This window comes from Gavialis gangeticus, unplaced genomic scaffold (assembly GCF_001723915.1).
Source record: "Gavialis gangeticus isolate Ggan-Ray unplaced genomic scaffold, GavGan_comp1, whole genome shotgun sequence".
Lineage (NCBI taxonomy): Eukaryota > Metazoa > Chordata > Crocodylia > Gavialidae > Gavialis > Gavialis gangeticus.
In genome coordinates, this window is record NW_017729034.1 from 58,480,843 (window position 1) to 58,495,221 (window position 14,379).

The following is a 14,379-nucleotide window of genomic DNA, read 5'->3' on the forward strand; positions in this document are numbered from 1 at the left end:
CCAAGCTGGCCTCTGCCTGCACAGGCTGCTCTGGGGGTGCAGGGGGGCTCTAAGCCCAGCTCTGGCAGCCTCTCCTATCCAGACTGCGCCCCCACCCCCAATTCTCTCTCACACACACCCCTGCTGCCACCTCTACCCCTCCTCCCCGCCCATCACACCCCCGAGTGGTTCCTGGGACCAAAAGCCCCCGCAGGCTGGGGCTGCATGTCCCAGCACTGGTGTGGACACAGGGCAGGGCTGCAGTGTGGCAGTTGCCCCTGCAGCTGCAGCTCTTATCAGCAGGTCCCATCCCGTTTGGTGGCTGGGCACACAGTGTGAGACTTGCAAGGGGGGAGGAGGGGTTGTGGTCAGGTGGGTGGAGGGGTGCCTGTGAAGTTTGTGGGGAGGTGTGGGGTTTGTGGGTAGATTGTGTGGGGTTGTGGGTGGGGCATTTGTGGGGATGGTTTGTGGGTGGATTATGAGTGTGGGGGTACTGTGTGGGAAGGGTGGGTCCCCCACCCACCCCTCTGCATGGCACACAGCCACCCCCACAACACCAGCTTCTAGCAGCAGGACATCAGGGCACTCATAGCCTGCTGCTGGCAGAGACCTCCAGCAGCATGTGAGGCGCTGCCTGAGTCCCAGGGGCTCCATGTGGTGCATGGAGCTGGCTTGGTCCGCTGGCATGTGCCTCGTTGCCACCCAGGGCTCCTGGCACTGCAGACAGAAGCTGTGCGCCATTGGGCTGGGTTGGCTCCTGCCAAGATATTCACTAGATATTATAATATCTTTTATAATAAAACTGTATTTTAGCATCGCATAAAGTAAATATATTCCTTTAAGGAATAGATAAATAAAGGAGTGATGGTTTTAAGAGCATCAGGCAGAAAATTAGCTTTACTTATTTTAGCAATGAAAGATGGAAGTTATTGATTAGACTTTATATGTAAATAAAAGGGTACAAAAATTTTGATAGCAGATGGCTTTTATTCTGGCAGAAAAAGATAAATGTAATCTAATGGTTAAATACTTAAGTTAGACAAAAACAACTGGAAAATAAGGAATGTATTTTAATAGAATGGAAACTTTAATCACTTAACCAAGAACCCAGTGATTTCTTCATCACATGAAGTCTTTAAATTATGGATTGTTTTTAAATAAATATTTTTAGCTCAACTGGAAATTTGGGGCTTGGTGTAGAGTGAAATTCTATGGCTTCTGTTATGCAAGAGACTAGATCAGCTGTTCATAATTGTCCCTCCAGCCATGATAACATATACATTACACCAGGGGTGGGCAAGATGCGGCCCGCCAGGCCATTCTATCCAGCCTGTGGAGCCCCTAAAAAATTTAGAAAATTAATAGTTATCTGCCCCTGGCTGCCTTTCATGTGGCCCTCGATGGCTTGCCAAAACTCAGTTAGCGGCCCTCTGCCCAAAATAATTGCCCGTCCCTGCATTACATACTCATTTGAACAACTATCATCTAATCCAGGGGTGGGCAATTACTCTGAAACATATCAGATGTACAGCTACTTTATGAATAATACCAGAATTGATGGTGATAAGAAAATATACTCACTAATATACAGGAGATGATAGCAGATGCTAACCAAGTGATAATAAAGGAAAAACAATCTGAGTTTTCTGTCCAACATGACTAAGAATAAACCCTGTTCCTCTGTAAAGATGCAGGGGTTTACTCTTGTACAGTCCTATAGACTTCAATAGAAGTGAAGTCATATGCAGTACTGGCAAGTTTTTTAATCCCTATAGTATGCCTAAACATAAAAATAGAAAAGATATAAAAGGGTGAGAACTGCAAGAAAGATATGTTCATACTATTTCCTACAATGTGAGATATGCTGGTATTAAATATTTGGGGGAAACAGTTATTTATTTTAAATGCTAGACTGGGCTTTAAAACAAGGAGAACCTTGAGCTGTTCATACTCAACCTGTCTTAGTGGTTGTTTATCAAAAATCAAGCCAAACAAAAATACAGAATTTACTGTATTCAGTAGCCAACTACTAGTTCTTTTAAGACTGAAGAATAGGAAGAGAACTCTTCCATGATGGGTGCAGTATTTCTCCAGATTTGGCATCTGTATTATCAAGGAATATTCATGTGTCTTTATTATTGCAAGAGCTTCTTTTGAATTATAACATTTTTATCAGACTTATGAATGGAATCTTATCCTTTTGTCATTGTTTGGTTGTCTCCTTATCCTGTTGCTCAGTTCTTTTTTTGGACTTCATGCTTTGATTTTTTTTAACCCTATATATCTTGTCTAAAGGGAAAGGGAAAGTCTTACATAGCTCAATGCACTGAAAATGTTGCAGTACAAAAATAGATATGGTGGCTCCAAAATACATAAATGGGAAAAAAGTAACAATCAATTTTATAAATTTCTATTTACGCCAATTCAATTTACAGACTTCTAGAAAGCTAAGGAAAATATTACATAGTTGAAGATGACAGTAATGAAGACTGTACTTGAATTCCCACTCTCCCAGGCAGGGAGGGCTAGAAATTGCCAGCAAGGGGCTTATCTCTAATGCCCTCTAGCTCAGGGCTGGGGGTAGGTCACGCCAGGCTGGGGTGGGTGGACAGTTGCTTAGCAATCAGAGCACACCTCCTGCATGAAGGTACAAGCTGGCAGAGGGGAACAAGGGCTAGGGCTTACAGAGGGGCCCTGCAGGCTGGACAGAATTGCCTGGCAGGCTGGATTTGGCCCACAGACCATATTTTGCCCACTCCTGACTTAGAGGCACACCTGAACCTTTTATGGCCCTGCCTTTGCACTATGGATGCATAAGCATGCATGCAGAGACTATGAATGCTTAGTAGGCTATGCACATAATGTGTACCTGACTAAGTCCAGAAAGGCTGTGAGGAAGGGAGAAAGAAGACCTACCACCTGGGTTCCAGGACTCAAAATAAAACAAGCTTAGACTTAGCACAAAAAGAAGGACTAGCTAAAGTACCTGCAGCTTTTGGTGATTTCACCTGAAGCTGAGTTAAGTGCTCAGCTCCTTTGTCAAGCCCAAGACTCAGTTGTAGGAACAACAATGCTGTCCATGAGATATATATAACAACAGAACCCAGATAATGTGCAGCCAGCTGGTTTGTGACCTGCTTAGTTCACAACAGTTGTCAAATTAAAGAGGAGCTGCTCAGCTGTTTGCTTCAACTTATTTCAAAGGGCATTGCTTCTCCAATCAGCTGGAGCTCATCAACCATCCTACAGAGCTGATCAGAGAAGCAACACCCTTTGAAATAAAAACTGCAGCAAACAGCTGGAGTGCCTCAGTAGTCCTGCGCAGCTATCTGCTGCAGGTATACATACCTCCAGATCATCCACAAATCATCTTTGCAGAGGAGCAAGAAATTATCTAAGTTCTATTGTATCATCTTATTCAGACATTCTTCTGCACTCTGAACTTCTATTATTTACCGTGGCGTAAACTGGAATCTTCTTCTCTCGTCTTGATGTCCTCGTCGGTGTCCTCTACCTAGGAGAGATCAGAATAATATATTTTTCCCTTAATATTCAAGGAGAAAAACAAATAATTGGTGAGAGTATTTAAAAGCCAGCAGGTATAGCTTGAAAGCACACCATTTCCCTGCCTCTCACTGCAACAAGACCTCACCATTTTCTATTCTATATAGCTTCTACAATAAGTAATTACTCTGGTATACAATTAAGACTAACATTTTTAAATTTAGGAGGCTATCATTAATAATGGAATTGCTTTTCTTAAAGCCATTAGGAAAGTTATCTGCACAATTTGTGTACTTCTAAATACTAGCCCAGCCAGTTACTTGGAATTGTACATTGTGTAATCGTACAGAATGATCTGCATAGCTGATTGTGCGAACTAGGAAAAGAACAATGTGCTACTTAGAACTTTTCCTCATAGCAATTATATTGCTTTACTTGTGTTGTAGTTTTATCCTAAATTTACAGATATAAATTGTACTGAAATAACTGTTTTAAACTGGCATAACTGCAACCTTATTGAGAGACAATACTGCTTTAATAACATCAGTTTCCATAGGCATAAGAAAGGTTGGTAGACCAACCTTTACCTCTGCAATATAATGAGGTCCTGCTTATGCAAAAGTTCAGTTGGCATTCACCAGAATTAATGTGCAAAGTGTTTATACAGTGTTATGAAAGAGATGATTAATGGATGGATACAGTTTATTTTTTTAATTAAGTTTTGTATAGAGGCAGAGTAAAGGTAGTTTGAAATTAGTTTGTCTGCTGGTTATTGGTATTTTTTTTCCTGCTTGTTTAAATGAGTGATAAGGGTAGTGACACCACTGTTTATATAATCTATGTTTGTGATTTCCATAATTCTTGTTTGTTTTATTTTTACTGATGCATGCAATGGTACAATTTATTCTGGTTTTGATTTGCACCTGACATCTGAAATAGCAATTAAGTTTTGTCTAGGCATATGCTATGTGATCCTGTCTGCACAGAGCTGGAAACTGTGTTACCCTAACCAGTTTAAAGTAGGTTTAAAACTGGTTTTAGATAACCTAGTTGATTAAGATCAAACTATGTTCAATGCAAATTTAGCAACAGTTCTCTGTTTTAAGCTCTATTTTTAAAACAGAAAACTCAAAAACAACAAAACAATATGGATAGGAAAGTTTGCAGCACACAGAGGATGAAACCCATACCTAGGATGCCCAAACTTCGCTTTTCTACATGCTACTTTGGCAGCATGTTTGAAGCCTGAAGGTAAAATATGTGAAAAATGGAGCCTGTAGATAACTTGTATGCATAGCTGTAATCTACTGACTCTACAATTCCCAGAGGGAGATGAGGGGCTGTCCTGCTAAGAAGATTAAACCCTCATGCCCAAATTTGGTGAGGCTACTCAGTGTGGGGGGATGAGGCTCCCAGAGGGGAGAGGTGAAGGGCTTCCCTTGCCAGGGTCTTTAAACCCAGCACCCCACAGCTCTGGCAGAGCTTCCAGGCATGAGGAATCAGAGGTTCACAGAAGGATGACTGAAGGGCCAATGACGTTAAACCCTGCACCCATGGTTTGGAGTCCCAGTGAGGAAAACCTTTCAGCTACCACCACTGGGAGCCTCTGGTCTTCTGCGCCTGGCCAGCCCTGCCACAGCTGCAGGATGTGGGGTTTAAAGTCTCAGGGGGAAAGTCCTCAAATGGACGTTAGGCTGACAATCAGCTGACTGTTGATTCCAGCCCTGGGAGAGCCAGGGGTCTCAAACTCACTCAGGGCTTTCCTTGCCCCAGCCCTAGCCCCATGACAACCCTGAATCATATGAAGATTGTGGGGACCTGGCTTTCAACTTACTGATGCAGGAGGTGCCTGGGATCAAGATCCTGAGCTCCCCCTGCACTGACAGGAAGAAAGGGCACAATTAGGATCTGATCACACCACCTGCCATACATGTGTAATATGGCAGGAAGCACAACCGTTGGGATCCCAGATCACAACCCAGGGTGCCTTTACATGAATGTGTCCTTGACGCCTTAGCCCAGGGGCGGGCAACTATTTCAGACGGAGGGCTGCTTACCAAGTTTTGGCAAGCTGTCGAGGACTGCATGGGTAGCCTAGCCCCTTGACAGGCATCCCGTTTCCTGGTCGCCATCTTGGGACTGGAAGTCCTGCCCCTAACCTCTGAACTTTGCCACCGGAAGTCCCTCCCCTTGCCCCTAGAAGTACTCCTTTGAGGAAGAGGGTTTGCCATCTTAGGGGGGAAAAAAACAAATTGCATACTAAAAATCAAAACCCCATAATCATATATTTTAATTAAAAAAAATAGTTTTGCCTTGATTTGTGTGCATTTGTGGTGTATATGCAAAAGTGATTGCATATGGGGGTTTGTGGGGATGTGTGTGTGTGGGTATGGATGGGGGTATGGGAGCCATGTAGTGCAGAGTGGCTGGCTGGTGGGCAAGAAAGTGGGGAAAGCAGCAGGGGGGAGTGGAAGTGAGTGGGAGCATGGGACCTGCACCAGCAGAGCCCAGAGCAGGGTGGTCAGGGCACAGGGGTCTATGGAGCTGGGCTGGGCTGCACCAGCAGGGAGAGGGAGGAGCTGACCCGGCTCCATAGAGCCTTTGCCGGCCAGGACTCCTGTATGCCTGCTGCCCTGCTCTGGGCCCCGCCGGTGCTGGCCTTGGGACACCAGTGCGGGCCCCATGCTTCCTTCCTGCTGCTGCTGGCTCCTGTGCGCCTGCTCATTTCCCGTGCCCCCGCCCCAGCTCCACAGTACAGACTGGGAGCAGTGTGCAGCCCCAAACCCACATGCCCCATGCTCGCCCGTCTGGACTGAAAAGTGGTGACAGGGAATAAGCTGGTCCTCAGTGTGGGGAGAAAGTGGCCGGTCCCCCTCCCTGTGGCTGGAGCCCTATGCTGCAGCCACTTGGAGCCTCTGTGGGGCTGCCTGTGACTGCTTTCCATTGCCACCGCTGTCCCACGGGGTGGCGGTGACATGGCAGAGAAGCAGAACAGCCCTGTGTGGGCTGCGAGTGGCTGCAAAATGGGGCGCTGGCCATGGGGAAGGGGAGCAGCCACTTTCCCCCTGCACTGAGGACCAGTTTACTCCTCGCAGGCAAGTGCAGGGTTGGGGCTGAGTGCTGCTGCCTGCCCATATCACGGGGCCGGGGCACTGGGAGTGGGCGGGTGAGAGGGAGCCAGTGGCAGCCAGGCGGGAATGCGCAGCTTGTGCTGGTGTCCCAGGACAAGCGCTGGTGGGGTTGGGCAGGGTGGCAGGAGCGCAGTGCCAGGTCAGCACAGTTCTATGAAGCCGGATCAGCTCCCCCCTCTCCATGCTGGTGCAGCCCAGCCTGGCTCCACAGACCCCTGCCAGCCCACACCCTGCACTCTACTGCCCTGCTCTAGGCTTTGGTGGTGCTGGCCCCAGGACATTGGTGCAGGCCCCATGCTCCTGCTCACTTTCACTCCCTCCCTGTCCCAGCCGCCACTTCCCTGCCCGCCTGCCAACTCTTGGCTGCATGCCCGGACTGTGGGGCTCAGCAGGAGCCAGCTGAGCCCTGAGGACTGGGGCAATCCTCACGGTCCTCCCTTCCCTCCCCCAACTTCTTACCTGAATTTCCCGCATCGGTGCAACCATGAACTGCCCCACGGTCCCAGGCTGGGGGGCAGGGCTGGGAGGAATTTATAAATTATTCTGCACCCCCACGAGCCTATATAATCTGTTTTACATGATCCCTGGGCCTTCTGGTGCTTGATCTCATACTGATGTCTTCTGCCACTAACAGTAATGTCACCACAACCTACTTCCCTCCTGGGCCACTGTACTGAGTTTCCTTAAAATCTCTCCCCTGCTAAATCAATTGGTATTGCTGATGAGTGATTTAAGGTCAACTCCTGCTAAAGAAGACCACAGCTTATATGTAGAGATCTCCTGGCTCCAGTTAAGTGGAGGCCAAGACCTTGATCCAGCAGAGCACCTAAGCATATATTTACATTTTAGCACATAATTGATTTATTGGATTATGACTTAAGTTAGGATTGGAAACTAAAGACATTTTTTTTATGCACTGAGGTACACTTTTTTAACTACTAAAACTTCCGAAAATTTTTACCTGGAACAAACCATGGAAAGTTTTGGCTCCGCATAAACGAATTTTTCAGAAAGTGATAAGCATGTGAAAGCTCTGAGCTATAATACAATTTGTACTTAATCTCGTAGGAGTAGCTTCTGCTGATTTTAACACACTGATTTCATGCACACAATGCAGTTTTACTACAGAATAACAGTTTCTAATGTACTGGATTTCTCTTTTACCTGAAGGTTGGGACTGAGAACCATAAGGCTGATGCCCTCTCCACTGCGATCCCCTGTTCTGATTACAGTATGGAGGAGCAAATGAAGTTCTGTGCGCTCGCTGAAAACTAGCACCCCTTCCTCTTCCGTGCATTTCTGAAGAATAATATGTGCAAGTTGATATTGAATGTATACAGAATGTAATGAGCAAAGTTACAATCTGTTCAACATTTTGAGAAAATAACATTTTAAGACAGATATGCTGCAATATTCATGGGCAGTTCTGATTACCTTAAATTAATTAGCTTCTCTCTCATAGTTAGTCCATTACTTCTCATTCTGTGAACATGCTCACAGCTGAGTTTCCATAACAAGAATCTTAGAAACCATGGTGAAACTATTCTGGTGGTAGATAATAGCACAAATTTGGTTATAACAGTTATTAAAAAGAATAATAAATCTGTCCATGTCAGAGCCTCCCATCATAATGGAAACAAGTCAGCATGATTCTAAAGCCATGGCAAACACTAATATAGTTTGATCCTCTGCCACTAAAAAGGTCTTATTTGGTTATTTGAATGTGCTTCCATGAGACCTTTGTTATATATCCAGTATCAGGTCTTAGAAATATATGTGCTCACAAAACTCTGCCCACTTTTTAACAATGGGACAAAGAGATGTAGAGATAAAAAGTCAAAAAGCCAGTAGAGAAGACAAAATTCATGCACAAATCTAATAGTACTTTATATATTAAAGTTATCAAGAAGTTAACATCTGCTTACATAAAATAAAGCCCCCCCAAAACCAACTTAAAAAAGAGGAGTGAGAAAGATTCTACTTGCATTTGTGTGCAAATCTGATAAATATCCCAGGTATCTCTTATTAGGTTGATAAGACCAGCAGAGATTTGCATTTCATCAATAAATAGGTACAAAAACTAATAGTCTAAAACCAGTATTTTAAAATGCATATGTTGGCATTAAAATGATGACAATTAATAAGCTTTAAACAGAGAAAAATGCAAATTATTTTCAAGCATCAACAAGCTCAGAGTGCTCTCTGAAAAAATAAATGTATTCTCTGAATCCTTCAATGTTACTATGCTGAAAAATTGTTCCTTAAAGCAGGATGGGAAATCTTGAGTCATCTAACCACTACAGGGCACAAATGACTTTACTTACTAAGTAAAAGAACAGTGTTCTAACAATAAATATTATTATGTTTACAGTATACACAAATCTTATTAACCACAAATGTAGACAGAAACATTACTTGATTCAGTTCTGGGTAATCATAATCATAGAACGTCCTGGGAACAGAATATTTTTTGTCAAATTCTTCCTTCCAGTTGTATCAGCAAGTTCTCTTGAGACTGACAGACTGTCTAAAAGGACACTGCTGCTGTTGAAAAGGTACAGATAACATCAATATATTAGCTTTCCTGGGAATTAACATGATGCCAACCTGCAATAAATCCATCTCCCCGCTGTCTGCTCTGAATTGTTCTGTTCTTCGCCATACAAGCTTTGCAGATGAGCGACTTCAGATTCTGGAACTGTGTACATAAAAATCCCTGCAGACAGTGGGCATAACATTAAAGTCTGAAGTAGGTTCTCTTTTTCTTGTTAAGAGTAACAGGAATAGACTGCTTAAATAGCAGTCAAAACTATTTGGGTAGTTCAGCCTTGTATCTCTCTGAAAGTGCAAGACTTTCCAATCTGTTATTCCCCAGAAACAAAGTTAAAATATATCATAACAGAAAAGACTTTTGTGGGAGTTGTTTTGTTTTCTCTCTTTCTTGGTAAAGTTTGCTTTGATTACTCATGTTATAAATTGCTTTGTCGCTGCAGACAGATCTGACTAGATCTACTATTGCCTTATTTCAGGAAGAGATGGTTATGGTGACTCGATCGAGTCTGGTGCATAGATACGTGGGTTTTTTTTTTTACAGAGACGAAAAATTAATCAGAAGAAATCAAATCTATGTATTTTACTCAAGACATCCCAGCAAAAAAATGCATGATAATTTTGGCAATATTTTAGATATCTGTCAAGCAACAGAGATTTGAAGACTTGAGGGGATTAGGCACCTCAAACTTGATCAGCTCCTAAAATTTTACCAACATCTATCAGTTTTAATTTGGGGCGAGAAGAAGGATTGTGATTGGACTGATGTAGGGGCTTTGGTTACAGGCTGCTTGATGAGTCTCACAAGGATGAACTGACTTTTAGGGCCCCTCTAGACATTCAGGTAAAGGAGCGATAGGATGTGATGAGTGATCCACACAATCACACCTTTTGCCATGCCACTTGTACATGGCAGGAGGCGTGATTGTGGGATCCAGGATCAGATCCTATCATGCTTTAAGTGCCAGTGCATGGGGAACCCAGGATCACTATCGTGGGCTCCCCTTCACCAGCATATCAGTAACAAGCCGCCATATCTGGGAGTCCTGTCAGCTGATAAGACTCCCAGCTGACAGTGCCCCACAGACTGTTGTAGCTTCAGCAGCTGACAGGGCTCCCAGCAGCCGGCACATAGACCCTGCTACACATGCAAATTAAAGCTAGACAGAAACCAGCTATAAAGTTATTACACATTTTCCAGCTCTAACTTCAAGCTAGTTGGACCTTTTTAAGGCATGATAGTTAATTTGCATATGTAGTCAGTTTAAATTAATGGTACAACTAACCAGGTAATTGCATAATACATGTAACATGTGGAGGGGGCCTCTCTTAGGGGAAAAAAATCCCTTCAATAAATAGAAGACTCTTCCCTATGAATGACTACTTGATTAGGTGAAAACCAATGATTGGCAAGACAGCCATTGATTAGAGAGGTTTTACTAACTTACGGTAGAGATCAAATCACTGAAATCTCAGTGAATATTCTGAACAAATTTTCAAAGCTAGGAAACCTGTCTAGTGAAATAGCTTTATTCACAATTTGTAGATTTATTTTTCCACACATCCATTCATATTTTGTGAATAACTCCCACTAATACTAATGGGAAAACCCTCTTATAGCATTCTTGGGAGAATAAACTCAGAATGTGATTATGAAGACTGCTTGAAAGTCATGATATGAGCAAAAAAGGGATAAAACATACAATTCATGCTGAGTCTGTTAGTTGTTTTTAATTAAAAGAAACAGATCATGGACATACTCCATAAATGTGAAACATAATAAAACACTAATTAAGTGATAAAATCATTACTCCTCTGTTTTATGATGCTATTATATCCAATTTCTGTGTGGATAAACACATTTCATTATTGCTATGGAAAATTGGGCTAGTATAATAACAGTCTATTAAAAAAGCACCATATTTACCCAAATCAGGAGGACTTTAAGATGACTCCTCCTCCCTATCCCCATAATAATTAGATTCTATGCATGCAAAATTACACATTTGGTATAGTTTTTCACATAAAGAACCTAATTAGTGGAAGGTTGTCTTAAATTCATCCCCCACACCGCTGTGGTGCAGAAAGCAGCGACAGGAGGGGGGAGGGTTAGAGGCCAGACCCCTACCCCTTGCTCCCCCACCTCTTGTCCCCCCTCCATACCTGTCCTCCACCATGCGCCCCCTTGCCCTTTGCCTGTACCTGACCCCCTACTCCCTGCTCCCCCCTGCAGCTTGCCTACCCCACACACTGCTCCCCCCCTGCCCACATCCCTTACCTTCTGCTGCAACTCTGCTCTGGATTGGGGCAGTCAGTAGAAGTGGTTGCCCCACCTGAACTAGTCAGGGAGAAGTGGCCATAGCTCCCAGCCAGGCTGGGTTATGGCTGGAGGGATCAGAGCTGGAGCACAAAGTAAGGGAGGGTGCAGGGGGTGGAGGAAGCAGGGGGTAGGGAGACAGGTATAGACATGGTGGGGGGCAAGGCTGCAGTTTTTTCCCTCCCACCATAGTCTCTTCTGCAATCGCCCTGGCTGTGTGGTCCTTCCCCTGCCAAACATGCCATTCCAGTCCAGGGCAGGCAGTGGCTCAGATCTGGCTTCAGGCCAAGGCAGGGGGCCAAAGCCAGTGTTGAGCCACCACCTGCCCTAGGCAGATACTCGAATCCAAAATGAGGCTTCTTTCCACCCCGCCCCCCCATTGACTGAGGATGGGGAGGAGAAAGAACTCGTCTTGAATTTGAGTAAATACATTGATATCTTTTACAATTTTAATAGAAACTTAGATCTAAACCTTTTTTTAAAAACAATCTGTAGTGGCTGTTAAAGTTACTTTGGGCTGCTCTACACACAGACTAGCACCAAAATGGTTAAAGCACTTTTCATTTTCACTATTATTTCTGGGGAAGGTGGGCCAATTCTTAGCACATTCAAGAAATTACAAGCTCACAGGCTGCCTAGATCACATCCTGTATCTTGACTGCCATTTACCTAAAGCTGGTAGAGTTCAAAAACAACTCTAACTTGGTCTGGCAGCAGGAAGTTCTACAACCAGTGCTCCCAAGTCACCAGAGCACGTGCATCTCCACAGTTCTGCACAGCTCCATTAAGCAGCTGGGCTGCCAAGGTGCAAACTGCAAAACAGGAAGGGACTGGAACAGCTAGCTCAGGCATGGGGGTGTCTTCACAAACTTTCAGCTTGCTGCTGGGCAGTACCGAAAGCCTCAGTCTAGTCAAACGAGGTTGAACAACCCTGTTGGCGGAACATGATTTTTGTCATGTTTCGTAGTGTACAGTAAGTCTGAAGTTACAAGGAGCCCTCTAATTCATGCAGTAATGAGACGAGACCCATAGAACATAAAGAGTTGGAGGAATGAGAAAGAATCAACTTTTTTCTACTACTTATCTTTTCAATATCAAAACAATATTTGTAGAATAACTTCTTCCTAATACAATGCTGTAGCTCATAACAGATTATCCATGAAGTCCATGGATAGATTGTTCAAAAAATGTGCAAAGGTCTTGGCTTTCAGCACTATATAGGGCTCTGCCAGGAACTAAGTACCAACACTATCCATAAGGCTAAACTTATAATAGTAGAAACACCCAATTGCATGTTTGTTGCTTTGCCAATGTCCTGTTAAACTTGCATCTCTGAAGAATGCTTCTAAAAACAGATTCTTGTCTTTCAAATTGAAAAGTTGGAAAACTATTTTATTAGTCTGGGAGCTCTCCCCACTGCCATATATGTAGTGTAAAATTGTAACTAAAAAAGAAAAAGATATTCAAACTACTCTAAAAATTCCAGGGTCTAGACTGACTCTTTCCACAAGAGAATGGTTCACTTAAGGTATGTTTAGACTAGAATATAAGATTTTGGGGTTTTTTTTTTAAACCTTAGTGAAGGCAGGTTAGATACTCAAACTGAACCTTCAGCTTCCTTCCAGGTTTTATCTCAGTCATCCTGTTTACACCAGGGTTTTAAAATGTTAGCTAAAACATATTAACTAATACACTGAAAAAGTAAAAATCTCCAAGGTTTGACCATAATCTAGATATATTTTTAAAAGTTCTTCATCTACTTGGGTTCTACTCAGGTTTCCAAAAGAAAAAATGACAAGTATTTGGGTTCCCCAGCCAATTTTTTGTGACTATACATTTTCACATTTTTTTAAAAGTTCTTCCACAGATTTGTAAAGGACCCATACAAATGGCAGGAAAAACTATCAACCTAATCCAAAACCCACTAAAGTCAATGGAATGATTCCCATTGACTTTCATAGGATTTACATAAGGCCCTATGATTCCTGATCTACAGCTGGCTCATGATTAGTTGCCGTGTTTTTGGTTGTAGCCATGTTGGTCTAAGGACACAGGCAGGAAAGGTTCTTTGAGTAGATGTGGTATCTTTTATTAGACCCACTGAGTAGCTGGGAAAAAGTTCTTGAAGGATGACTGCGCCCAAAACCTTACCAAGAACTTTTTTTCTAACTACTCAGTGAGTCTAATAAAAGATATCACATCTACTCAAAGAACCTTACCTCCTCATGATTAGATGGACACTTACACCGTTGTGATGAAGATATGTGGGTCTACTCCTGTAGTCAGTTCCAGAACTGGAGTTTATATGGCTACAAGAAACAGACTACATGAAAACTATTGTGTAAAGCATGAAGTAAGTCAACTGACAAAACAATATAATTTATTTTCTAATCCCTTTGATGAAAATCTTGCTTCTCTCTTAGATGATACTTGTAGTAACAAGGTAAAAAAAAAAAGTATGATTTCTAGAGAGCGGTGAATAAAATTTTCAAAAACACCTAAGGGGACTTAGGAATTTAAGCCCCACATTCAAGTTATATAGGCATGTAGAAGCTTGAGGCACAATGACTTTAGCTGAGACTTTGGGCACCTATACATGTGCCTGACACCTGCTCCAACACATTCTAATTAGAATGCATTAGAGCAGACTCAATCGATTAATCGAGTCTAATTAGAACACTCCAGCAGCCTCAGCGTCACGTGTATTCAGTGTCCCTGGGTTTCAAAATGGTAGCAAGGGCGCTTTAAATAAAGCTCGTTGAACGAGCTTTAGTTAATGCATCTGCACTGCTATTTTGAAGTGCAGGACGCTACATGCATGAGACGCTGCAGGCATTTTAATTAGGGCGGCTCCTGAGATTAAAATGTCCCTCCCTGCCCCCTGAAGCATATATAAAG

The 14,379-nt window shown here is 43.2% G+C and overlaps 1 protein-coding gene across 8 annotated transcripts in view; it reads right to left on the reverse strand.

Annotated features, from left to right (window-relative positions):
• FAM120B (family with sequence similarity 120B) overlaps positions 1–14,379 on the reverse strand; it is a 103,838-nt gene that overhangs the window by 8,521 nt on the left and 80,938 nt on the right. For 2 of the 8 annotated variants that reach the window (XM_019527423.1, XM_019527421.1), the window contains 4 exons: positions 9,222–9,330; positions 7,779–7,913; positions 5,318–5,362; positions 3,436–3,493 (listed from right to left, as the gene is read on the reverse strand). In XM_019527423.1, the coding sequence (XP_019382968.1) occupies positions 3,436–3,493; positions 5,318–5,362; positions 7,779–7,913; positions 9,222–9,330 (347 nt within the window). Of the gene's footprint in view, positions 1–3,327; positions 3,494–5,317; positions 5,363–7,778; positions 7,914–9,221; positions 9,331–14,379 lie in introns of those variants that run through there. The other 6 variants (XR_002099445.1, XR_002099446.1, XM_019527422.1 and 3 more) reach the window with 6 other exon arrangements.